At 41.2% G+C, this 25,349-nt stretch overlaps 2 protein-coding genes across 2 annotated transcripts in view; one reads left to right on the top strand and one right to left on the bottom strand.

The window, feature by feature from the left end:
* nt5dc1 (5'-nucleotidase domain containing 1) overlaps window positions 1–19,556 on the bottom strand; it is a 65,044-nt gene extending 45,488 nt beyond the window's left edge. The window contains exons 1-6 of the mRNA XM_047573370.1: window positions 19,063–19,556; window positions 17,618–17,709; window positions 16,986–17,057; window positions 16,796–16,905; window positions 16,582–16,661; window positions 16,396–16,477 (exon numbers count right to left, since the gene is read on the bottom strand). Of these exons, the coding sequence (XP_047429326.1) occupies window positions 16,396–16,477; window positions 16,582–16,661; window positions 16,796–16,905; window positions 16,986–17,057; window positions 17,618–17,709; window positions 19,063–19,155 (529 nt within the window). The 5' untranslated portion in view covers window positions 19,156–19,556. The remainder of the gene's footprint in view (window positions 1–16,395; window positions 16,478–16,581; window positions 16,662–16,795; window positions 16,906–16,985; window positions 17,058–17,617; window positions 17,710–19,062) is intronic.
* On the top strand, window positions 10,555–16,316 carry col10a1b (collagen, type X, alpha 1b). Its single transcript, XM_047573369.1, has 3 exons — window positions 10,555–10,708; window positions 10,987–11,119; window positions 13,844–16,316. Exons 2-3 carry the CDS (start codon window positions 11,002–11,004, stop codon window positions 15,697–15,699), a joined length of 1,974 nt encoding a protein of 657 aa, XP_047429325.1. The 5' UTR covers window positions 10,555–10,708; window positions 10,987–11,001; the 3' UTR covers window positions 15,700–16,316.
* Window positions 19,557–25,349: the final 5,793 nt, after the last annotated feature.

Raw genomic sequence — 25,349 nt, 5'->3', positions numbered from 1 at the left:
TTACAACTCTAGCCATTTAAGGCGGTGTGTGGAAGAGAATATGAGACAAAGCAGCTTGGAAGATTTCAGATTCTGCCAAAAATGTATTGTTTATCTCTCCCTTACAGAGAATGGTTCATGTATTTGAGAATGTGTGGTGTGAACATTTAAAATGCAAGAAAGGCATTGAATTAACTCAACTTGCCATTTTGCAGACTAATTTAGGCCAAAGGCTTGTGGCATGGATGACTTCATCGTCTAACTTAAATCTTTATGATGTCTTAAAAACATGGATACAGTTGCTATGTCAATATATGAATGACACGTGCACAGGGTCACTCCTTCAGAAGGTCAGCTAAGCAGTGGGTGTCTGAAGTATATAAAAACACCAACTGTGACAAAACTATGATAGCTATGCACATCTAAGTTACAAACTATTGTAGATACTGACTACAACCAAACAGTTTAAGGGTATATAAGAATATAGAATTGATTAGTTCTTCTAGAAAAGCAGTTTGTTTAAACAGCAGGGATTTTAGGAGGAGGAAGAGAATCAAACAGTACACTTTATGGTTAAATGTAGCCTGCACATCTAGAAAGCAGCCAGTCTATCAGACGTAGAGCGCTCACAAACAATTACTCTATGTGGAGCTAAACAACCTCAGCAGTGGATGCTGAGGTGAATGAGCGGTCGGAGACGTGGTAGATTTGATGAGCGCATTTAGATATTTTTGCAGCTTAATGCCATGTTTCAAATGAAACTGCTGACTTTAAAGCCGTCTTATTTTGGATTTGCTGGATTACCATAAAAACCAGTGGACATGTCCCTCTGCCAAGGCTCGCCTCCTATTTTACTGAGAAAATTAAGCATTACCTTACGTTAGTTGCTCCACCTAACTCGGTAGATCCTCGTGTCTTTCAAACTAGCAGCTGGATGACACAAATGCATACTGCACATTGTACTACTAGTACATTTCAAACAAAGCCAAAATGCAGAGGTTTTAAAAAGTTCAGTGTAAAAATCTGTCACTTTTACTACTCCCAATCACTCACAGCAGCAGCCACATTTGTTTATTCTTTCTCAAAAGAGAATGTGGCTTTAATGACCTGCCAGTAATTATACTGTATAGAAGGGCAGGCTAAGGTCACCTAACCAGTGGTCATTACGGTTTCATAGGCAACCAAATGTTTGATACACTAAATGAAACCCTTCATGACCAGCTTTCAACAAATGATCGAACAATAACTGTTTAATAGAAAGTACACAAATGTCTATTGAATCAAAAGAATAAGGTGATATACTTACTAACCTGTGGGTCTAGTTTGTGAGCAGCTACGGCAACATTCATCAAGCTAGTTGGCTTGTCAGCTGTTGATAACAGTACTCCATGTTGGATGTCTTGCTAATTGCCAGCAAAGTATTAGTTGTTTTGTGCTCCCAGGCACATTTCAACAACACTTGTAGAAAATGTAGAATTGTATCAAACTTCAAGTAATATAGTAAAACATAGAGCCACGTTACAGAAGTAAATATATACAGTACCCATTTCTCTGTTCCATGGGAAACTAAAAAAAAAACAGAATTTTTTTTAACCATATTTACCATATTAACAGCGAAGAATAAAAACAAGTTTTCTTGTTATTATGTAGTATGTGAAATCCATCGCAGTGAGACTACAAAAATACGCAATAAATGCAGAGTTCTTGGAGAGAGATCCGGGAAGCAGGGTGATGGAGACCAGGGTGATGTTCGGACAACACAGTTTGTTTGAAGCATACTAAACCCTTTAGTCTTCCCCTTGATCTTAGTACCAGTAATTTAACATTTTGGCCATTCCTGATTCTTTAATTTTTCTTCCACTTCTACACAAAATTGCATTGACAGCATAGAGTTATACTGCCCAACATTTTCGGAGGAGTTGCAAAGTTCAACACTGTGGCTTTGTACCATTCCTCCAGTCTCACAATGTTCTTTCTCAAGTTCCCCTGTAAACAACAGATCCTTTGATGTTGTTCTCATTACTTATACTGTTAACTGACCATAGCCAAAAGCTACGGAGGGCGTATGGAAGTATTTGAAATATTTCCCAACAAACATGATAAAACAGAAATCTGACACTTCGCTCCAAAATCCAGATGTTGCCTTCTCTGTGATGCCCTAAAAGAAAACACGATTCAGATAATTTTACCCATAGTATATTTATTCTGTGAGTACATTTTAAGTCTCATTTAAGCAACTATAATGGATATAATAGCTACTACTATGCTCAAATAGTCATTTTGTGCAATCTATTCATCAGCTGTGGAGAAAATAAAACCAGCAATATTTATACTTCTTGTGGGATAAATACTATGTGTGACTTGCTCATTATTCTTTTCTACTGAGGGATGCTGCGTTTCTTTGGACTGGAGGTGGAAAAAAGAGCCAAGGGCTTCTCAACGTCCTTACACATTCTTCCCACTATGCTAAGAATGGTTCTCAGGGATACTTCCCAGCCCAACACCTAAAATAAAGCCTAAACCGACAAAAACAACAACTGACCTGAGCTATGAGAACAGCTCAACAAGGGAAATCCACACAAATTGCACTATATTTAGGACATAGGCCACCAGGGCTGATAAACACAAGGTTCACAATACCATAAAGAGCTCTTAAAACAGTGCAGTTCATTGAGAGTAAATGAAAATCCAACCGGTGAAGAGTTTCTATTGCTGCAAGTTTGAAAAATGCAAATTGCAATGATCACATCGGTGAAAAAAAAATGAACGCACCTGTATACTGACCCAGGAAAACTCATATTTGGCCCCAAAACCACAAGTATAAAGTGTATCCCTCTTTGGATGTACTGCTAGTGAATGAAGCAATTGCTGTGGTGTTTAATCAACAGAGTCCCCCCAGAAAAGACAATCAACTATTCTAACCAACTGTGAAGTCAGTAGGTTTGAGAAGATGCTTTTAAAGAAAACTGTGAAGTTGTTCACATCTCAAAATGGAAAATGTTGACCAAAACTAGAACATATAAGTACTATCCATTAATTAATTAATTAATCAATCAAGAAGACATCTCCTTGAGATAATCAATTATTCAGTCAAAAAAATCAAAGAGGAGGGGAAAAAATTAAAGAATGAATGGACGGTATGACTGCACCATTCAACTACAGACTAAATTATTTTTCTCTCACATATTTGGCTGTCTCAGAAAATAAAAAATATAACAATAATAAAGGCTTAAACATGTTTTCCTATGATGTTTGCACGAGTTGCCAACCGTCGATGCTCTTTTCTTTCCATTTTTGTCTTTCTGCACCATAATTACTTTGAGCCCTGCGTAATTTGGTAAACACTGGCGCTCCTTCCACAAAAACATAAACATAATAGTATTGGAGCTTTTTAAGGCATTGGGTTTGGCATCCTGACACCTTTTCTCACCACTAACACCACCTCTACAGTGAGTTAGCAGCATGCCTGAATCTGCTGTGCAGTGACATGGGAGGACCGGGGGAATGGATGTGTGGTGGGATGTGCTATTATAATTACAAACTTCTGATGCAACAGAAACAACAGGAGTCTGGGAGTGATGGCTGAAACTCTGCTGCAGTAAAAAGTGACATTTTCATCCTGAGCTTCAGTGGATTTTGATGCACAGTTCCCAGCCAGAAACTATAGCACTTGATACTAAAGACTTTACAATGACCATTCATAGAAGCATATAGAATTACATTATCGCACAGACTTGTTTCCAGTAAGCAAGATGTCACTTCACAAAGTAAAACTGGAAGAATATCACAGGACTTTTCAGCAGTCTTCTTGCTGGAGCTGCAGCTACAGTTCTGTCATTCACTGGTTTATGGCTTCCACAGTATCCAACCCAGGCAAGACGAAACATGCCATATTGGTTCATAAACCTTGATGTTAGATTCAGAAAGGATTTTCTTCAGCTGCTGGGATCGACTGATTACAATACCACTCCTGAAAAAAGTGAATATAAGCGGAACTGGGAGGTACAATAAGAATGAAAAGTACAGTTCATTATAGCACTCATTCAGCTTTGATTAAGATCACTGACTTTAAAGTAAACCATTACCTGAGCCTAAAATAAATCCTAAAATGAGAGCCAAATTTGATTTGGTAACCACTGAGTCCAATGTCTCTGGCTTTCATTTTAGTTCCAAATGAGACCAACCTTTCCATAATTTCATAATGACTTGGTTAAGAATGAGCCTGAATGAAAAAAGAAAAACAAAATCCAGAAAGATGCAGTGAATGCTTTGGTTTCTATTCTGATTCACAGTAAGCCTCAGGTTGGTCAAGCTTCCAACCATGATTTCTGTTTTTCAGATCTCTGTAATTGCAGCCAACATTCAGCCAGGAGGTCCAGCTTCAGTCATTCCATTCATAAAGCTCTAAGTGCCTGTTAGTGGCATACTTGGTTTATTAAAACGTTAAATCTGAGCCACCATCGCTTCCCAGCTCAAGCACTATCTTTAGCTCCTGCTTTCCACTCTTCCTTGCTGGCTTAGAGACATGAATCTGTGATTATTTTCTTTTTTTGTCTCTCTCTTGGGCTGCAGGGCATCCTCAAATCTCAAAACTCTGGGTAAATACGTGTAAGGTGTAAAAGGTGTAAAAGAAAATTCAAATGAGAAAATCTGTACTTTAAATCATTAAAATCAGAATCCTTTGGCTTTTATATTAAAAGCCTGAGACACGTATAAACCAATGATATTCTATTCAATATTTGGCAAGGGTCAAAATATTATCTAGAGGTTTCAGATTTAGAATTTGACTGGCTCCTTGACAATGGCATGGCAAATGATCAACCCTAGGAAAGCCTGAAAGAAAGGAATAATGCATGGCCATCGGTGATCTCAATGGGTGACCAGGATGCAAAGTTCATTTCTTCAGAAACATTTAAAGACACATATACAGTGATGGAAAAAAGTTTTCGGACACCCTTAATATTTTAAAAACCTCAAATATTATCATGAAACACAAAAGGTGTGGCTGTATTAGACGGACACAAACAAATATATAAACCATTACATAATCAAATTAATATTTAGTACTCCTCCCATTAGCACACAGTAGAGCTCTAATCCTGGCTGGCATGTTCCCCACCAGCCTTTCACACTGCCGAAGGGTAAAAGACCCATTCTTCTTGAATTACTACTTTTATTTCTTCTAAATTCTTTGGGTCACTTTGAAACATGCCAGTAATAACAGGCCACAGATTTTAAATGGGGCTCATGTCTGGGGATTGAGCTGGCTACTCTAAGTCTTGGATACTGTGCTCCTGCAGTCAATTCCTACTGGCTCTGGATGTGTGGCATGGGGCATATTCTTGTTGAAACATCCAGTTTTGACCTTGAACAGAACAGGGCGCATACAGAAGGGAGCATGTGGGTTTCAACAATGGCACAATACTTGGCAGAGTTCAATGCATCATCATAGACAGTGAGATGACCAACACCAGCAGCACTCGTGCATCCCTGGACTCAGACAGCGCTCCCCAAATTCCACCAGCATGTAAAGTGTGCTACAAGAGAGGCTAACACCCTGGACAAAGTCTACTCCAACATCAAGCTAGGCTACAGGGCTAGACCACTCCCACACCTGGGTCAGTCCGATCACTTGTCCCTGCATTTAATTCCTGCTTATGCCCCCCTCAGGAAAACTGCTCCAACCATCACCAAAACCATCAAATCCTGGCCCGAGGATGCGACACAGCAGCTGCAGGACTGTTTCGACAGGACAAACTGGGATGTTTTTGAACATCAGGACTTGGAGGTTTTTACAGACAGTGTACTGTGCTACATCAAGAACTGTATAGACACTGTAGCTGTGGATAAACGCATCCGGGTCTTCCCAAACCAGAAGCCCTGGATGACTCGGGAGGTCCAACAACTGCTAAAGACCAGGAACACCGCCTTCAGGTCTGGGGACTGGACCGTCTACAGCACAGCCCGAGCTAACCTGAAGAGAGGCATCAGAATGGCTAAGTCTGACTACAGGAGGAGGATAGAGGGCTATCTTGACAGCAACAACAGCAGGCAGGTGTGGCAGGGAATCCAGCATCTCACCAACTACAGGACCAACCTCGCAGCTGCGGAAGACAACGCCACGCTGGCAGAGGAGCTGAACCTCTTCTTTGCCCGCTTTGAGGTGAAACCAACACAGGCAGCCACACTACATCAAGCGACCCACAACACCATACTCCTCGTTGTAGAGGAACACGAGGTGAGGCGCACACTGCGGGCCGTCAACCCAAGGAAGGCTGCTGGACCTGATGGCGTCCCTGGACGTGTCCTGAAAGACTGCGCCGATCAGCTGGCTGGGGTCTTTACCAGGATCTTCAACCAGTCCCTAGCCCTGTCTACAGTCCCATCCTGCCTGAAATCTTCCACCATAGTCCCCATACCCAAGAAACCACACATTTCTTGCCTCAACGATTACCGGCCAGTGGCACTAACCCCTGTGGTGACGAAGTGTTTTGAAAAACTGGTCCGGGGTCACATCACAGCACTTCTCCCTCCTGGCTCTGACCCCCATCAGTTTGCCTACAGAGCTAACAGATCCACAGAAGACGCCGTGACCACAGCCCTCCATGCTGCTCTGTCACATCTGGAGCAGCAGGGGAGCTATGTGCGGATGCTCTTTGTGGACTACAGCTCTGCTTTTAATACTATTCTCCCTCACAGACTGGTGGACAAATTGGGGGACCTGGGTCTCCCTCACTCCACCTGCATGTGGATTCTGAGCTTCCTGACCAACCGACAGCAGAGAGTTAGGGTGGGAAAACATACATCCACTGCCCTCAGCCTTAGTACTGGCTCTCCACAGGGCTGTGTGCTGAGCCCCCTGCTCTATTGTCTGTACACATACGACTGCACCTCTGCCCACCACAGCAACACCATCATCAAGTTTGCTGATGACACCACAGTGGTGGGGCTCATCTCAGGAGGCGACGAGTCCGCCTACAGAGATGAGGTGGAGTGGCTGTCAGTGTGGTGCAGGGAGAACAATCTGCTCCTCAACAACTCAAAGACAAAAGAACTCATAATAGACTACAGGAGGAAAAAAACGGACATTACACCACTGACCATCGGGGGAAAATGTGTGGAGAGGGTAGCTGACTTCCGTTTCCTGGGGGTCCACATTGAACAGGGCCTCACATGGAACGCAAACACCTTTGAGCTGATAAAAAAGGCCCAGCAAAGACTGTACTTCCTGAGGGTTCTCAGGAAGAACAATATCAAGGAGAAACTGCTGGTGTCCTTTTACAAGTGCTCCATAGAGAGCATACTGACTTACTGCATCTGTGTATGGTACAACAGCAGCACTGTGGCTCAAAGGAAAGCTCTCCAAAGGGTCGTGAATACAGCCCAAAAAATCATTGGCTGCCCTCTCCCCTCACTGAAGGACTTGCACAGCGACCGCTGTCTCAAAAAAGCACAACACATCACAAAGGACACTTCTCACCCCGGACACTCTCTGTTTGCATTGCTGCCTTCAGGCAGACGATACAGAGCAATAAGAACAAGAACTAACCGTCTCAGAGACAGTTTTTACCCAACAGCAATAACAAAACTCAATGCAATCAAAACCCTCAATCAATATGAATGATGTGATGTGTGAGAATGTGGCTGTTCTTATTTATTAGTTTTGTTTGTTTATTTATTTATTTATTTTTTATTTGTCTTTTTATTTTTATTATTATGCATATGCACTGGCTGATGGCACTTTTAATTTCGTTGTACTCGTGACAATGACAATAAAGATCTATCTATCTATCTATCTATCTATCTATCTATCTATCTATCTATCTATCTATCTATCTATCTATCTCATCTGACCACAGAATCTTCTTCCAATCCTGGACTAACCTCTGTCTCTCATTGATCAGGGGCTTCTTGACGGCCTTGTAGGACTTTAAGCCATGATCTAAAAGTCGGCCACGTACAGTGCGGATGGAACTATAGACACCAGTTTGGTTTGACCACTGCTGTTGGAGCTCCTGTGATGTCATTCAACATTTTTCCCTGCACATGAGCATCAGGATGTCATCATTTCTTGCTGAAGAAACCCTTGAACACCCAGATCTTGGTTTGTCTTCCAAACCTGTTGCTGTTGGTTTGTCTGTATTTCTGCAGAGTGTTTCCAACTGCTGGAGGACTGTATCTGCACTTCCTGGCGATCTTTCTGCAGCTGTACCCTTCCTGGCTTAGAATCTGTATCTTTAGGCGAGTTTTATGCGTTAGGTTCTTTGTTATAGCCATTTTTGTCTCTGCCTTCTCTTTGGCTTTATGTCTATATAAAGCCAGAGACAAAAATGTCCTTTTGTGCTTCGTGTCTGTACGAAGAACAACGACAAAATGTGAAATTGCACTTGAAGATCTAATTAATCATTAATCAATTTTGCATTAATTCTTAATGCAATATTTGCATGTGGTGTCCGAAAACTTTTTTCCACCACTGTATAGCTTGATCATAAATGTCATTTTTGAAGAAAATGGCATCACATTTGGTGGGGAAAAAACAATGGTTACAGCAGACCCTTCCCAGGAATACCAACCATCAGGAAGGGTCTGAAAAAAAGAGAATGTGCTGTGTCAGAAAGCCTCTTCACACAGTTTATCTCCCCTCGGAATTGCATGTTTACGCTCTATGACTGCTTTTTTTTGCCATACACTACACAGACCTACCCAGAAACAGCATGTGAATCTAAGTAGCTGTTTACATTAAACCTCACAGATGCCAGATTTAGATGGGTGGGTATTAATTCTGTCACACTAAAAAAAGAAAAGAAAAAAATCCAGTTGAAATAAAAAGCAGCCATGCCTCATTGCGGTTAGAGCCACTTTCATGGTAAGGTGCAATGCCATATCTGCAACTTAGAAAGCTGTTAAATGTCAACTCCACCCCCACATTACTCTGTCATTTCATTCGAAGAGTTTACTAAAGATGCCCATGGTTCTCTGAGCATTCATCTGTGGCTGGCGAGAGGTTGGTAGCCTAAATGATACAGTCAAAGGGAAGGAAAACCATAGAGATACTCTATATTACACAGTGGCAGGACCAATCAAGACTCTTTGGCTACATTCACATTGCAAGCCTTAGTGATTTTAAGAGGTTACACATGAACGTCCCACCAATGACTACTGCAATGTTTATATTCTCTGAATGAACCTGCATAGAATTATGACAAATGTCAATCTACAGTCACGTAAAATTTGAAAGGATTACAATATGATGATATCAGTCTGAGATTGGATTGATTTGGGACTGTATATAATACTTGCTCAAAGTAGAGTCCAAAATATCAGATTCTCTAAATCTGTACTAAATACATAAAAAGAGAAGGAACTGTACAGATTGTGCATATAGAAGTGTGCATTAATAAGATAAATGTAAAAATAAAAATGCGCACTGACAAATTGTGTTAATGTATAATTATAATGGTAGACCATGTACAATCTCACTCACTCAAAAACTGTATTCATGGCCGTATCCATGGAAACATGGAATATATTTCTTATACACCATATTTTCTTATATTAGACTGGAGTCCTACTGTCCTATTCCAGGCGACATCTGGAAGTTGCTTGAAATCCTCAGATCTGACACATACTGTATGTATACTGTACACTCTTGCATTTAGTGACCTCAAGTGTCTGTATTTATTTAAATTTACTGCCTTTATCTAATCAGATATACTGTATACCAACATGACAGACAGACAGACAAATAGATGAACAGACAGATAGATAGATGAACAGACAGACAGATAGATAACACAAGCTAACAGTACAATAACTACAACCCTCTGAGTAGTGGAATGGATAAGCATCTTTGAAATAAACCTCACTTCTGCCTCCTGCTGTCTTAAAGTTGCACTGTGGCTGTGCATCAACAAATATCACAAATATAAGTCACAGACATACAGGTGCTCAGAGAATAGTTTCTAAATGAAATCTAAACTTCAACAAAAATCAAATTCAATAATGTGTCTAAATTAGTTCACACTACTATGGCCTTCAAACCCAGAAACTGTTGGCTGACAAGAAATAAAATGTCCCATTTCAGATTTTAAATTTCACCAAAACTGAATGAAAATGGTTGTCTAGCAGGCTGCCACAGCCTCAATAGTGCAGTCTTCAGACTGGAGGAAAATATTGTGAGACTTGTACAGTCTTTACTTTTCCAGAAAAATATCCTGTCACAAGCTGCTAAGTCAATAACTTTGGGGTTTTTTAAAGAAGGAAAATGAAGAAGGAAGCAAATGCTTCATCATTAAAAAAAAATGTAAAATGAGATGTCAAATGTGTGATTTATGAAATGGGATGTGTAAGGTCTGTGTAACCGCCTGACACAGCTTTAACTACTGATCACATCAATGAGACAAATCAACTAACTATGAAAATGTCTAAAAGGACAGATGTAAGGAGAGTAGACAGGGAGGTGAGGGTGGACCTTCACCCTCAAGTGACGGGCCTCCTGAGGACATGGCACCCATCATTAAAGATGACATCAGAGCAGGGAGGGCCTTCTAAGTGAGGTAGATCCTCAATGATGCTTGAGAGTGACTTGGTATAAATACCATCAGCCCAGTGCCTTGGGAAGCAGCAGCTGCCGCTCAGACAGTCAGACTTCACAACTAAGGATATACGAGCGCCAGGACAGCAGCCTCCCAACTCCCCCACTGTTTCTCTGGAGGAGTAAACCTTCACGGTAAGGTTTTTTTGTCTGGTTTCAGGCTAGTACTGCATGAATGGATTTGCGGACAGCTACAGACAGTATCTGGTTACATTGGTGATTTTAAGTGTAATGAGCCATGTGCTATGGCTGAGTTTATATTTCTGGTTGTGACTGTTGATTTACATTTATTTACTTTTTTTTTTTGAAACTAGGAATGATGAGTATGACATGGCCAGTTTATTAAAAAGTATTAAGGAAACTGAGCAACAGTGTGCATTCTCATAAATTGTTGTGTTTTTTTCTTTTCGCAGGTTTACCTTCACAAGATGGACTTGAGGGTAACAAGCCTTCTCTTCGTCCTCATAGCTCTGGCAGAGGCAACACCTGAGAGATACTACCATGTGCCAAAAGTGGCCAAGACTCCATACCCCGTAAAAAGTCACAGTGAGTCACATACGTCTTATTGCATCTATTTTGTTTAATGCTTTTGTACTGTGACAGGGGTGGGGGGAATTGTTGCAGATAACTTAATGGATAAAATTCAGTGGGAGGGGAAAAAGCATGAATAGAAAACAGTGCAGAAGATGTATCTTGTCATCTTTAGTATAATAATTAAACTCCAGTCAAGCACATTGTTCATTTAAAATTGCTGCTGGCAACAATAAGTAACAAGTTTCAGTATGCATCATCTCCATTATCCATCAGATTTTTGTTCAGCAATTAAAGCATATCCAGGAAACTTAGACTGTTAAATACCTGATGCTTTTGTGGTATTTTGGGATGTTATGAATGTTCCGGACATTTTAATTAAAAATGGGAATGATGAAAAGCTAGACAAACAGCACCTGAGATGTTTTAGATATGAGCAAACAACAGCAACAACAAACCAAAGTTGCATTTCTAAAACACTGCTATAAAGATATAAACCGCCACTATTCAAAAAATGATTAGCCTACAATTACGTTTAATTTCCCAAACAAAAAGTTTTTAGGCAAAAGTGGCTGTCAGTTGAGTTATCAAATGAAATTAAGACCATAAGTTTAATCACTGAACTTAAAATTATGCTAACCTGCATAAACCTTGCAAAAACAGTACTCTTGTTCATTACTCAAAGACAATTTAGTTACAAATTCAAGGTCATTATCCTCATCATCATTATCAAACCAAATACTCTGACCTTTCACACATCCTAAAACTGTGTCACATATATAAGTGAGGCCTGCACAGCACTGCCTTTGATCATTAAGTCCCATCAAACAGGTTCACTGCACTGCTGTGTGTATATATTGTATATATAGTGTATATACTGCGAGGTGTGGTATAGCTGTAAAAGAGTACTTGTCCTCTGGATAAATTAAGGCAAAATAAAGAAAGCTGTAACTGATGTAACTGTGATGTCTAATGCTATATCTTGTAGCCCTACTAAAAAGGATTCAAATGTTGCATTCAGTAGTAGAACTGAATTTTTGATATTATAAAGGGTTCTGGTATCATTGTGTGCCTTACAATAAATATAGAAATAGACAATGAAAGCACTAATTTGACAAATCTCCAAAACAGATGCTGTTACTATGTTGTAAGCACGCCCTAACAAACTGCCTTGTAATATTAAGATCAAAGAAAACAACTGAAAAACACTGAAACAACAGAGGCTGCACAGAAATACTCACATAAACAGTTCATTTAACAAACCACAGCAAACTTTACTGGGGTTTCTGTTTAAACTGTATAGAGGGGGGCACATTTTTTCCAATATAAAAAATAATGAGTGGCAAACTAACTACTACTTACTACTAGCTACTAAAGTAACCAAAACTGAGCACGTCTAAGCATAACAGTGTTTACAGACCACAGGAAGTTCAGATCCTGGGACGGCCTCTGTGACCACTATCAACACCTTCAGTTTGTGGTGTTGCTGGCAACCATAAGGTCCACTTCAGGCACAAATATCCCCTGTGGGTTTTCAGAGACAGCCCTTATGTGGCAGGGAAATGACAGACCTGTCAAAGCATTTTTTTCTCCAAACACCATTTCAAAAGACAGACAAGCTCTGCTGGATTTTTTTCTCTGACATGCATCCAGAGTATGGTGTTCAGAAGAATGCGGTGACATAGCACTTGCCACAGGTATTGTTTGTGCACATTACAAAGATAAAGACACTTAAACATTCTCAAAAAATCTTTTGATGTTAAAGTGCAGATATATTATATTCTGCATTTATTGCAATGTCTAAATGGAGCCTATATAAAAGTTTAGAAATAGGCGAAGTTGTAAATATCAAAGTCAACATCAGCTCTATTGTCAATAAATAAAATAAATAGTATCTTTAGGTTTTAATTCTGGGTTCAAGAACTAAACTAAAGTACAAGTAGTAATTAATAACAATGCATTACTTGGCAAAATCGAAAATGTTGTATAAAGAGAGTGGAAACAGGGCGGACTGGAAACACAGCAGAGCAGAAAAAAATTATTTTTGTTTTATAGGACATAGCCAATCTGGTCTTGACTTAAGTAATATATATATACACATTAGTAAGGAAACCTATCCACCTTAACGAAAAATTACATTATGTGTCAGGTTAGGGCATTACATGCACTCATTTCATCTTGCCCATAAAGTCCATGCCATTGGTAGGAAGAGCATCAAACTTGTAAACCAATAACTCTCCATTCACTGCCATGGGCAGTGCAGATAATTAAAGGGTATGCAGTAGTAGGGTAGGGCGCAGTAGTGTGGGCAAATCAAATGACAATACACATGATGTTGTGTGTTGGGTGTCAAGCTAGCAGACATAAGCATGGTGAAAACATTACCTAAGAACAGTGGCACTGTGAAGAATACTCTAAAAAGAAAGGAGTGGTGTCCACACAACCCACTCCACAATTACGGGGAGCAATACAATAATATAAGTCAGTTTGTGGTATAATGGAGTAGAATACCAAAGGACCAAGAATGTATCTTACATAAAACACTTAAGAGGCCCAAGATCTTTCACTACTTGAACATATAAACTAAGTTTCCATTTCTTATATCCTTGGGTAGAACAAATTATAAAACATTTTTTCATTACAAGTTACGATTCAGTGCAACAAATCACATCTGAACTAAGTGATATAACCATGTGCATTAACTGAATAATTCAATCTCTGTTTTTTGTGTTCCTTAAGCTGTTGCAGGTGAACAAGGTCCCCCAGGCCCTCCAGGTGAGCCAGGACCAATGGGTCCACCCGGAGCTCCAGGAAAAAGTGGTGTAGGACATACTGGACCACAGGGCCCACCAGGACCTCCTGGACCCCCTGGCTACACTCAAGCTGGTAAACCTGGTGCCCCTGGTGCCCCTGGAAAACCAGGTGCTAATGGCCTGCCTGGTGAGAGAGGGGCACCTGGCCCAAGTGGAGCAATGGGTCCCAGAGGTGCACCTGGTACACCTGGAATCCCCGGACCCGCTGGGCTGTCTTCTGTTGGAAAACCTGGACCATCTGGCATCCCTGGGGCAATGGGCCCAAGAGGAGAGCCTGGTCTGAAGGGACATCCTGGTATTCCTGGCCTTCCTGGTGCCAAAGGAGAGAGAGGCATTGGAGTTCCTGGAGTTCAAGGACCACCAGGCGCAGTTGGACCAATGGGCCCATCTGGCATGCCTGGCAAACCTGGAGTTGGTAAACCTGGAACCCCAGGCTATCCTGGAGAACCCGGAAAATCTGGTGCGCCAGGAAGAGATGGTTCTCCTGGCCCAATGGGAATTCCAGGACCGAAGGGTCACACTGGGGCTCCAGGCACAGGAGCACCAGGAAAACCAGGTCAGAATGGTACCCCAGGTCTGCCTGGACCTATGGGGGCTAAGGGTCCACAGGGTCCTGCTGGTCAGCCAGGCTCCCCTGGTATGCCAGGTGTTGGCAAAACAGGTGAACCTGGAATACCAGGTAGCAGAGGAGCTCCTGGTACTCCAGGAACCACCGGTCAGAAAGGAGAGCCAGGCCCGACGGGATACACTGGCCAGCCAGGTGCTCCTGGTCCTATTGGTCCAGCTGGTCCACAGGGAGCAAGAGGATTTCAAGGTGAAGGAGGCCCAGTGGGACCGAAAGGCGACATTGGAATGGTAGGTGCACCTGGCCCAAGAGGAACCAAAGGTGATCAAGGAGCTCAGGGTTTCACTGGAAAACCAGGTACCCCTGGAGCAGTAGGTCCTCCAGGACTTCCAGGTCATAACGGTGCTCAGGGTCCAAAGGGTGTTCAAGGTCACCCTGGTACCCCGGGACTCCCAGGTGCAAATGGTGCCCAAGGACTAAAGGGTCATACTGGCCCTCCAGGAGCCCCGGGTAAAAGTGGTGAGAGTGGAAGACCAGGACCAATGGGACCCGTTGGCCCCCCTGGTCCAGCAGGTCCTCAGGGACTCAAAGGCCATCCAGGTCATCCAGGCCCCCCTGGCCCAGCTGGCCTAACAGCAAAGGGAATTTCTGGCCCCCAGGGTCCCCCAGGAATTCCAGGTGCCAGAGGTCATGATGGTCTCCCAGGCCCTGCTGGTCCTCCAGGTCCACCAGGCCCACCAGGAGAGGTGATCTACCACCATGAGAAGAGCATGCCAATTAAGTCCCATGAAGTTGTGATGCCTCATGAGATGATAAAGGCTCCTATGTCCGCATTTAGTGCTGTGCTGACCACTGCCTACCCCCCAGCTGCAATCCCTATTCAGTTCAACCAGGTTCTGTACAATGGTGAGAATCATTATGATCCCCACAGTGGTGTATTTACCTGCCAGATCCCAGGTCTCTACTATTTCAGCTATCATATGCATGTCAATGGTGCCAATGCTTTGGTGGCTCTCTACAAAAATGAGGAGCCACTTGTTTTCACCTATGATGAGTACAACAAGGGATTTCTGGATCAGATGTCAGGCAGTGCTGTCCTTATGCTGCATGCAGGTGACAGAGTGTTTGTCCAGGTCCCCGATGAGGAGAGTAACGGTATTTTTGCTGCAGATAATGTTCACTGCTCCTTCTCTGGGTTCTTGATTGCCTCAACGTGATTTCATAAATCCAAATAAACCTCAAAATCTTATGAAACATTGAATTACTCAGAGAAATAGATCAGTTTACAGAAGTCAAAATTGAGATTGTAGATTAAAGAAATATATAATAAAATGGTTGTATGTTTCACAAGATTAACTGCTCAATCAACTCCTCAACATTCTTCAACGTTGAGGAGTTCAGCAGAGAGAAAGATCTTAATGTTTGATTAAAGTTTTATAGTTCAAATTGACCCCTTTCCCTAATTCACCATGTGTGTCGCTTTGTAGTTTTAAGAGGCGTGAAACAATATTGGAAGATATCTTAAGTGGTGCTCTACAGCTACCTGTAACATTTACAGCATGTCTTTTATTTGTGTTTGTTTTATCAGTGTCTGTTGTTTAAGAATTTTCCTGTAATATACATACACAAGACACACAAAACTGTTGTACTATATGTTATTAGAGATCAGCAGATTCTCACAAGCACTGTGACCAGCAAAACAACATAGAATGAGAAATTCAAACTGCATTTTTTTTTTTTTTTGTTCAAACAACTATGTCCCATTGGATGTGTTAAGTTATGTACCACTTACTGACCAAAACACAGAATAAAAATTCTTCTTTGAAAAGAAAAACATTCTCTGTGTATTTAGTATGTGTTATTCGTCCAACCAATAAACTAATATGTGTGCTGCTTTGGAATTAAAACCTTACCTTTGAATGCAGATGTGTTGTAGTTGTGGTCAATGGCAGCCACCATGTCTTTCCAAAAGTCAGAATTCACCTCATTACCTTGCTGTAAAAAAAAAAGAAAAAAAAAAGACATGTTTCAGTAGGTGTTTTATTCCCATGAAAATATCAACCATTAATGAAGCCATAAAGTATTTGATCAAATGTTACCTTGTGCAACATGTCCACAACTCTTCCACAGAGGAGGGCCCCAGGAAGATCAAAGTAGTTGTCATAGAAATAATATTTTGCTATAAAGATGAACATAAACCAGCAATCAAAAAAAAAAAAACAAGTTAACCAGGAGGATTTAAATTGCAGAAAATATACAATGTCCTTCATAAGAATCAACAGCATACAGTACAGAATAATGTAAACCTCATACCAGATCTGGTGAAGGAAGTACTGAGACTGTTGAAGTGCTTCCATTCTCTTTTTGGGCCATAATGTTTGAGGATTTCCTCTGTGCTGAGGTCAGTGGTCCCATGTGTTGCTCTAACCAAGAAAGCGGAAAAAAAAATCTGTGATCTCAAGTTCTGTCAGTAGAATGAGACTTTCATGAAGCAAGAGCTTACCGCAAGACAGTTCCATCCTCAGCCAACTTCACAAGGTTTCCGTCTTCAAGATCCACCACTAAGCCTTTAAAGCTGGACACAAAAGTCAAGAAGTTAATAAAACAGAATGAAAAGTGGCAGTATTTGTTGTCTGGCATACTATATATAATTGTAGTTCAATTAAATAAATGGTAAAACACTTGCTTTGGGTTCTATCGAAGCAGAATAACATTATGCAGGATTAAGTATTTAATCAAGTGTGCCTGGAGCAGTAGTGTACTCAGTAATATGTTTTCATTGTTTTGAACTGTTCTGTACTAAAGGTAAGAAAATAAAAACTGTTGAAAACTGAAATTCTTCTCATAAAGGATCAAGCCATCTTACCTAAGTATTAGATATAATAATTATTTATATACATTATTACTAAATATATACACTAAAAATACACAGTAGCTTATTGCACATAAGGTTATTGCACTCAAATTATTGCAAATTGTGGTGAAGAAAATAATAGCATACAGAGACTCAAAAAGAGAGGGGTGGGTTGAGGTAATTGAAAGGGAGATAAATAGAGCTTTTAAATCTCCGACTGATCATGGGCTTCTCATTCTATCTGTTTCTGTCAGTTTCTGTATAAGCTGTTGCTGACTCACCAGAAATCCCAAGTGGCAGGAGTTAGGTTCATCAGGTCCTTGTCATATGCTTTATGCTCCACCAAATACCGGGCAAAGCTTTCATAGATTAGCTGTTAAGGCATAGAGCACATCAATGCAATGATGGAATGAGTCGCATTAATACAAAAACAATTCAGCTACAATATGTGCCAAACAACATCAAGAATACACAGGTTTTATATAAATCAAAAACAGGACACAGCTGAGTTTAATAGCTTTCAGTGGCTTTAAGTCTGCATTACGACATCACCGATGACAAGAGAACAAGCTACAAATCTGACCCTTTAGCATGTTTTTAAGTTATATGGCAAATAACACTTACTTATACTCTTATGAGTTGTCTACACAAACTTAAGTGTTTGGGATGTTTAGTTCAGGTGCTAAATGATACACTATGTTCATTCAGCATTCTTTAACTGTGTGTATATGTTGTCATAGTGTTTGGCAGCAGCGTACAATAGGTCTGAAAAACCAATTAGACTCACGCTGCTTGATATAGTCTCACAAACTAAAACTATTTCCTAAGGATGCTTCAAAATAGAAGTATGAGGGTCACTGCAGACTTCAGTTTAATTATGAATCATCTATACAGACATTACAACTCATCATTTAATCTACTGTTAATATACAAAATATTAAAAATAGAGATTGATATTTGGACTGATTTATATCTGTGTTTTACGAAGAGCATGGAACTGGTAATTGCTCATAACTGGACAAAAATCATCTCCATTAATTAAGAATGCTCATTTTGCAATATGTGTTGACAGCATCTTCATCGTCAAGACTGAATGTGTTCCATAAAGCAGTAGTCTTTGGTTTAGGGATTCCATATCCCAGCCTACAGCACTGACATTGTTAGGAGGCATCTCTATAACATTGACAAGAGGAAGCATAAATGAACTCCAGGCCTAGTAAACTGCAGTCATTGATTTGTTATTTATCTCTCAGTGTCACGGAGTACAGCAATACCCCGAGAGTCTGCAGTTACTTCAGCCCTAAACCACAGCAGTTCATATAATATGACACCAGAATCCGCTTTCTGCCTCGAGGTCTCAGAGGAGACTTAGAGACTTGTATGTATGCGCGTCTTCGCAGACGTCCAACCTAGTGACTCACGCAGAATGATTGCAGCACCGGGAGCATCGCATCACCTTGAACACATCTCTAAACCACATCCTAAAACCACCGATCGCACTAACATGCCTTTTCACCATGTATCAATATATTACAGGTGGCAACCACGAGTGTGCCAGCTGAGCGCTTTGGCGGCGCCATCTATTTTTAATCCAGATGTGATGCTGGCCACCCTATGGTTGTGTATCGGAGCTAGCAGCGCACTATGCACACGCACGCACACACACACACACACACACACACACACACACACACACACACACACACACACACACACACACACATACCCTGGAGGTCTCCTTCAGATGGTAGCGGCAGAGCGTGTGGTCCAGGTCGAAGCCGATAACGTCGCAGTCTGACAGGCTGAAATGTTCGCTCATTGTAGCTGAGGGCTTGGGGAACTGCGGGGGGAGCGCTCCGGAGCACGAACTTGTTTGTGCACAGCACCAACAGCAGCAGCAGCACAACACTACCTACCTACTGTGTCAATGTCACTGACTGACGGCGGATGGGATGGCAGCGGATCCGCTCAGCCTTCGCCCACGGCTCCGCGAAAAAGAATTAGGCAAGCCCGTTTACCTTCAATCCAAGTGACTGCTCACTCAGTGGTTAATGAAATTATGCTGCCAATATAGAGGAAGAAGTTAAACTCCTGTCTGCCAGAAGAAGGCGGCAGAGAGGAGAGCGCAAAAGCGAGCGTGCGGTACTTCCGGGTGTGAAACAAAACCATAATAGAGGGTTTTTACGGCGCGTCACGAGCGCGTCATAAATAGAGAGGCACCATTGGAGGCACCAAACTGCAGGCAAGATGGCCGACAAGGGTGCCCCTGTCTGGTGTGGCAGGGTATGGCGCGGCGACAAAGGGGGTGACACGCTGAAACGCGTACGCACCACAGACGCTTTCAGTGGATCCAAGGCATGAGATGAGAATGGGATGGATCAGTGGGAGTGTGCGACCCCCATTGATCATTTTTTCATTGTTGTTTGTTAATTTATCTGTTCGTCTCTGTTTTGTACCTTTTAAAAAGAAAGACGCTGTTTACAAAAAAGAAACACCAAGTCTAGTTATTACTGCCACTATGATATTTTGTTTTATTGGATTCCATAAAACATCATTAAACATAACTCATCACCATCTGAAGATCTAAGGAAAGAGATACGTGTAAAGTGTGCTTTATAAGGTGTATTAACGAAGAAGGCAGAAAAATCGATATTCTTTACAAATCCAACCTAACAAACCTAATCCCTTGTGTTAGAAATTCATTTGGTCTTCTCCACTATGATAGTACAATAATTAATGACACATTCAAAGCATCTTACAAGCAGTTATATACCTCACAATTTAATCCTTCACTTAAGTAAGATATGGTGGATTTTTTGTCAAGGTTGGATTTATTGAATATTTCAGATACCCAAAGGACTGATTTATCCAAAGAAATAATGCCAAGTGAAATCATGAAAGGCATTCAGTTATTTCCAAACAGTAAATCCCCTGTGCCGGATGAAAGTGGATAATTCTGCAGCTCTAGTTTAGTCACTCCTTTATTCGAAATATTGCAATTTTCCTTTGAAGCCAGGACCCTTCCTCCCTCTTTCCTTAATGGGAGCAAATATTTCTTTGGTATTAAAAAAGGGCAAGTCACGCAAGAAATGCTCTTCGGATAGGCCTACAGTATATCTGTTTTAAACCTGAACTTGAAAATCATTGTGAAAGTCCTTGCCTCCTGTTAGAAGGTCCTTCCCTCTGATATTGCTACCGACCAATCTGGTTTTATAACTGCTCACAATATTAGGTGTTTGCCGAACCTTATTTATTTATTTGTTTATTTAACAGAGAGAGTGTGCAGCTCTCAATCATACCAGAGTTTTCATCTGCAGTCCCTGAGCAGGAACAGAGAATATACAGTGTTAAGACAGAGATGTAGTATAAAAAAATAAAAAAAAAGAACAAGCACATCCAAATACAAACAGATATAAAATCATTGTGACAAAACAACATCTTCAGACAACAACAACAAAGTTTGACTTTCTATTTTGGATTTAAAGCTAGTAAAGGTGCTGATCTCCAGTATTTAGGGGCTCTTACAAAGAAGGCTGACCTGCCAAACTCAGTAGATCTGTGCTGTACTAGATATTCGCCTTGGCTGATCATCCTAGTCCTCCTATTGACTGGATGCAGTGATATGAACTCCTTTAATGTAGGAGCAGTCAAGTTCAGACTTTCTGACTACAGTCCTTGTCCCAGTTTTCATGCAGTGCAAGAAAATCGAATAACTGTTCTCTTCCACACTAGGTAGCGATACGTGTCTTTTCTGCGGGTTAATACCACGTTAATACGGCCCGATTTCCGGGTTGACCTATTACGCGATATAATAAACTAGAGTCGTTCATGCGGCGGACCGGCATCTCAAACAACAACCAGACGGATAATAGTATATTTTTTAATCTTGTACGTAATGTTCGCGCTACTTCTGGTGCAGGTAAGATCCGCGCTAACCCTCAGACGGCTCCGTTACTCTTCTTCTTCTTCTGCGATGGGCTTTCTTGGACGTTTTTGTTCCGGGGTCACACACCAGCGCAGCGGTCGTGGAGCATGCCCACACGCATTATCCGATTGAAAACTCCGATTCAATTTCCTCTTTCTTTGGAGAGAGAGTGAGTGATCGCGAGATGCTGTGATCTCACGAGACGGGTGAGGTTTTGAATTGTTACATGGCGGCATAACGCTGCACGATTAAACCGATTAAATCAAGACTTTAGAGGATAACATCAACAGAGATCCGCGGACTCCACTCGCAATCGAAGAGGCTAAATTAAAACATTGTAATACCGCCAGAGTGGAGGCCCTAGAAAACTTTATCGACGAGTACTACCTGCGGTGCGTCATGGAGCCTTCTGACAATCCGGCCAAGAGAAAGAAAGCTGACTCCTCCACGGACACAAGCGATCTAATAACAGCTGAGGTATCAGTACTTGATTCTATTAATAAAAAACTAGATCTGCTAAGCCTTATGCACCAGGAGATCAAGGATCTCAAGTCAAGCTTAGAATTTTCGTACGATCAGATCGCTAATCTTCAAAGAGATAACGCCGAGCTGCGAGCGGACGTCACCTCCATTTCAGTTGAGGTAAACCAGCTCAAAAAGGAAAATAAACAACTGAAAGAGACTGTCCTGGACATACAGTCAAGGAGTATGCGGGACAATCTAATTTTCTCAGGGATCTCAGAGAGCTCCCCGGACAATCCAGAGGCCCTGATTAAAAATTCATGACCACCGCTCTCAAGCTGCCAACGGAGACGGTGAATAACATCTCCTTTCACCGCGTCCACCGGCTCGGAGCCCGAGGAGGAAACCGTCCGCGTCCCATCATTGCTAAATTTGAACATTTTCAACAGAAGGTACTTGTGAAGAGCAAAGGACGCGAACTCAAAGGTACCACTTTCGGAATTAACGACCAGTTCCCGAAAGAAATCAACGAGAGGCGTAAAGTGCTGTACCCGATCCTCAAGGATCATCGGCAGAGAGGAAAGAGGGCCGCACTTACAGTGGACAAACTTTACATCGACGGTCAGCTGTTCCGGGATGCAAACATCACCCCCTGGCTCTACTGACGGATAAGTATTAAGAAAAATAAGCCATGTATATTTGTTATTTGTATGTATATTATAAAGGTGTACATTTGTATATAGAAATATAAATACTAAGAATAGGGAAAAAAAAAAACATAAAAGAAAAACCTCACAAAACGTTAATGTATGTCACTCCTCTTACCTTCTCACTCACCTCATACATCCCCCCCTGCTATTCTTCTTTCTTTCTTCTCCTTCTGGACATGTCTCCCTGCCCTCCACACCTACCTCCACTCACCCCCTCACCCCCCCACATATCTCCGACACAATAATTTCCTTTCTCGTGGTGCTAATGTTATTAAGTTAACAATCCATTTTCCAGGAACTGATGCTATTGTTGATATGTCTGTATGACATTGTTTGTACCAGGTATAATCAAGTATTCCAACACTCACCTCCTGATTTCTCTCCATTGTCTGTACATCCTTTCATGCTGACAGCAGCAGACGACCCCGTAAAGACGTACAAAATCCTCTACCAACACAACATACAAAGAAGGACTGAATGCTCTCAATCTCAATGTCACAGTTAACTGTTGTCTCTTGGAATGTGCATGGCATTCGTTCGCAGGCAAAAAAATTAAAATTATGGATTATATCTCCAAATTACAAGCCGATATCTTACTCATTCAAGAAACTCACCTACAAGATTCAGAAAAAAAATCTCTTATAGATCCAAATTTTAACCAAGTTTTCTCTTCCTGCTTCAACAGTAGACAAAGAGGAGTCTCGATTTTGGTCCATAAGAGACTCGTGTTTACCTTAAACAAATTGATAACAGACACAGAAGGTCGATACATCATCATTCAGGCATCAATCTTTAATAAATTATACACAATTGCTAATATTTATGCCCCGAATAACGATGATCCGGCCTTCTTTCACAAAGTCTTTTCACAATTATCTGACATAGCCGTCACACCCTTTACAATTATTGGAGGGGACTTTAACACAGTCTTGAATCCCTCTCTAGATCGGTCCCATAACTCGACACACATAAAAAAATCACAATCAGCCAAAGTCCTCAAAGAATACATGGATGAGTTTGGACTTGGCGATGGTTGGAGAATCAAAAACCCGACAAAGAGGGAATACACTTTCTTTTCCCCAGTACACCACTCCTTTTCTAGAATTGACTTTTTTCTGACAAACAATTCTATTGTACAAAGAATCAACACCAGTATACACCCTATCATAATCAGTGATCATGCACCGGTGTCCCTCCACCTTCAAATAGAACCCTCCCTAAAACCATCACCCACATGGCGCCTTAACACCTCATTACTGAGAGACCCTGAATTTGACTCATTAATAAGGAGGGAATGGAAGGGGTTTTTGGAAATAAATGACTCTCCAAATTTATCCCCATCTCTGATTTGGGAAACTGGGAAAGCCGTAATCAGAGGCAAAATTATATCTTACTCCTCTTACAAGAAAAAACGGGACCAGCAAGCAGAAAAAAACATCGAGGATAAGATTAAAGAAATAACAGAACAATACACCGCAAACCCAAATGAACAATTATGGACCCAACTACAAAATGCGAAACTACAATTAGAAAATATCTTGACCAAAAAAACAGAATTCGTACTTCAACAACTTAGATACCAAAATTTTGAGCATAGCAATAAATCAGGCAAATTTCTTGCGAATCAACTCCAACGCAACAGAGAAAAATCTCTTATAAATGCAATTCAGGACTCAAGTGGCAAAAACACTCAATCACCACAGGAAATTAATCAAATCTTTTACAGCTTCTATGAAAAATTATATTCAACAACTACCAACCCGAATCCTGATGACATTCAGGCCTTCCTCAAAAAAACTCAATCTACCCCAACTGACGGCAGAACAAAGAAACATATTGGATTCACCACTGACCATGGAAGAACTATTAACAGCTTTAGAAAACATGCCTATGGGCAAAGCTCCTGGGCTGGATGGTTTCCCTGTCGAATTTATGAAACAGTTCTGGTCAGATCTGGCCCCCTTGTTCCTAAGGACTGTTACAGAAATTAAAAAACACAGGTTGCATAAGATCCCAAATGAATACTGCTGCAATTAAATTACTTTTAAAACCTGATAAAGACCCAACACTCCCTTCCAGCTATCGCCCTCTGTCATTGATTAATACAGACATCAAAATTATTTCCAAAGCACTAGCATCTAGACTAGAGAAAGTAATTTCATCAATAATTCTCAATGACCAAACAGGTTTCATCAAAGGCCGACAATCTACAAATAATGTTAGACGGCTCCTTAACCTGATCAGCATGTCCCAGCGTAGAAATACAGAAGCCATTGTTTTATCACTGGACGCTGAGAAAGCCTTTGATAAAGTTAACTGGGCTTTCCTCTTCTGCCACCCTTCAAAATTTCGGCTTTGGAGAGTCATTTATCCACTGGGTTGCTGCACTGTATAATTCACCTAAGGCCACAGTCACCACCAATGGTTTCACATCACAAAGCTTCACCTTACAGAGGGGAACCAGACAAGGATGCCCCCTGTCTCCCCTACTGTTTGCTATATTTATTGAACCGCTCGCATCAGCAATACATCAGAACTCCAGTATCCAGGGTATCCACTCATCCATCTCTGAACACAAGAGTAAACCAATATGCTGACGATGTTTTACTTTACTTGCAACAACCTCAGAGATCATTACAGGAAGCTTATAATTGTATTTCAAAATTTTCAGCCCTCTCTGACTACTGGTCCAAATCAACAATACTACCAATAACGGACAAAGCATGGGATCCTGCAGACCATAAACCCCAACTACCCTTTTCCATAGGAAATATCAAATACTTGGGCATAAACATCTCACCTAAATTTTCAGAGTTAGTGCAACTGAACTTTGATCCACTTCTGGATAAAATCTGTGATGACCTGAAGCGCTGGACCAATCTTCCTATCTCTCTGATGGGACGCATAGCAACAGTT

The sequence above is a fragment of the Mugil cephalus genome, chromosome 21 (assembly GCF_022458985.1).
Source record: "Mugil cephalus isolate CIBA_MC_2020 chromosome 21, CIBA_Mcephalus_1.1, whole genome shotgun sequence".
Lineage (NCBI taxonomy): Eukaryota > Metazoa > Chordata > Actinopteri > Mugiliformes > Mugilidae > Mugil > Mugil cephalus.
Note: the sequence above shows the minus strand (reverse complement) of the source record. Positions and strands in the feature narration are given on the sequence as shown.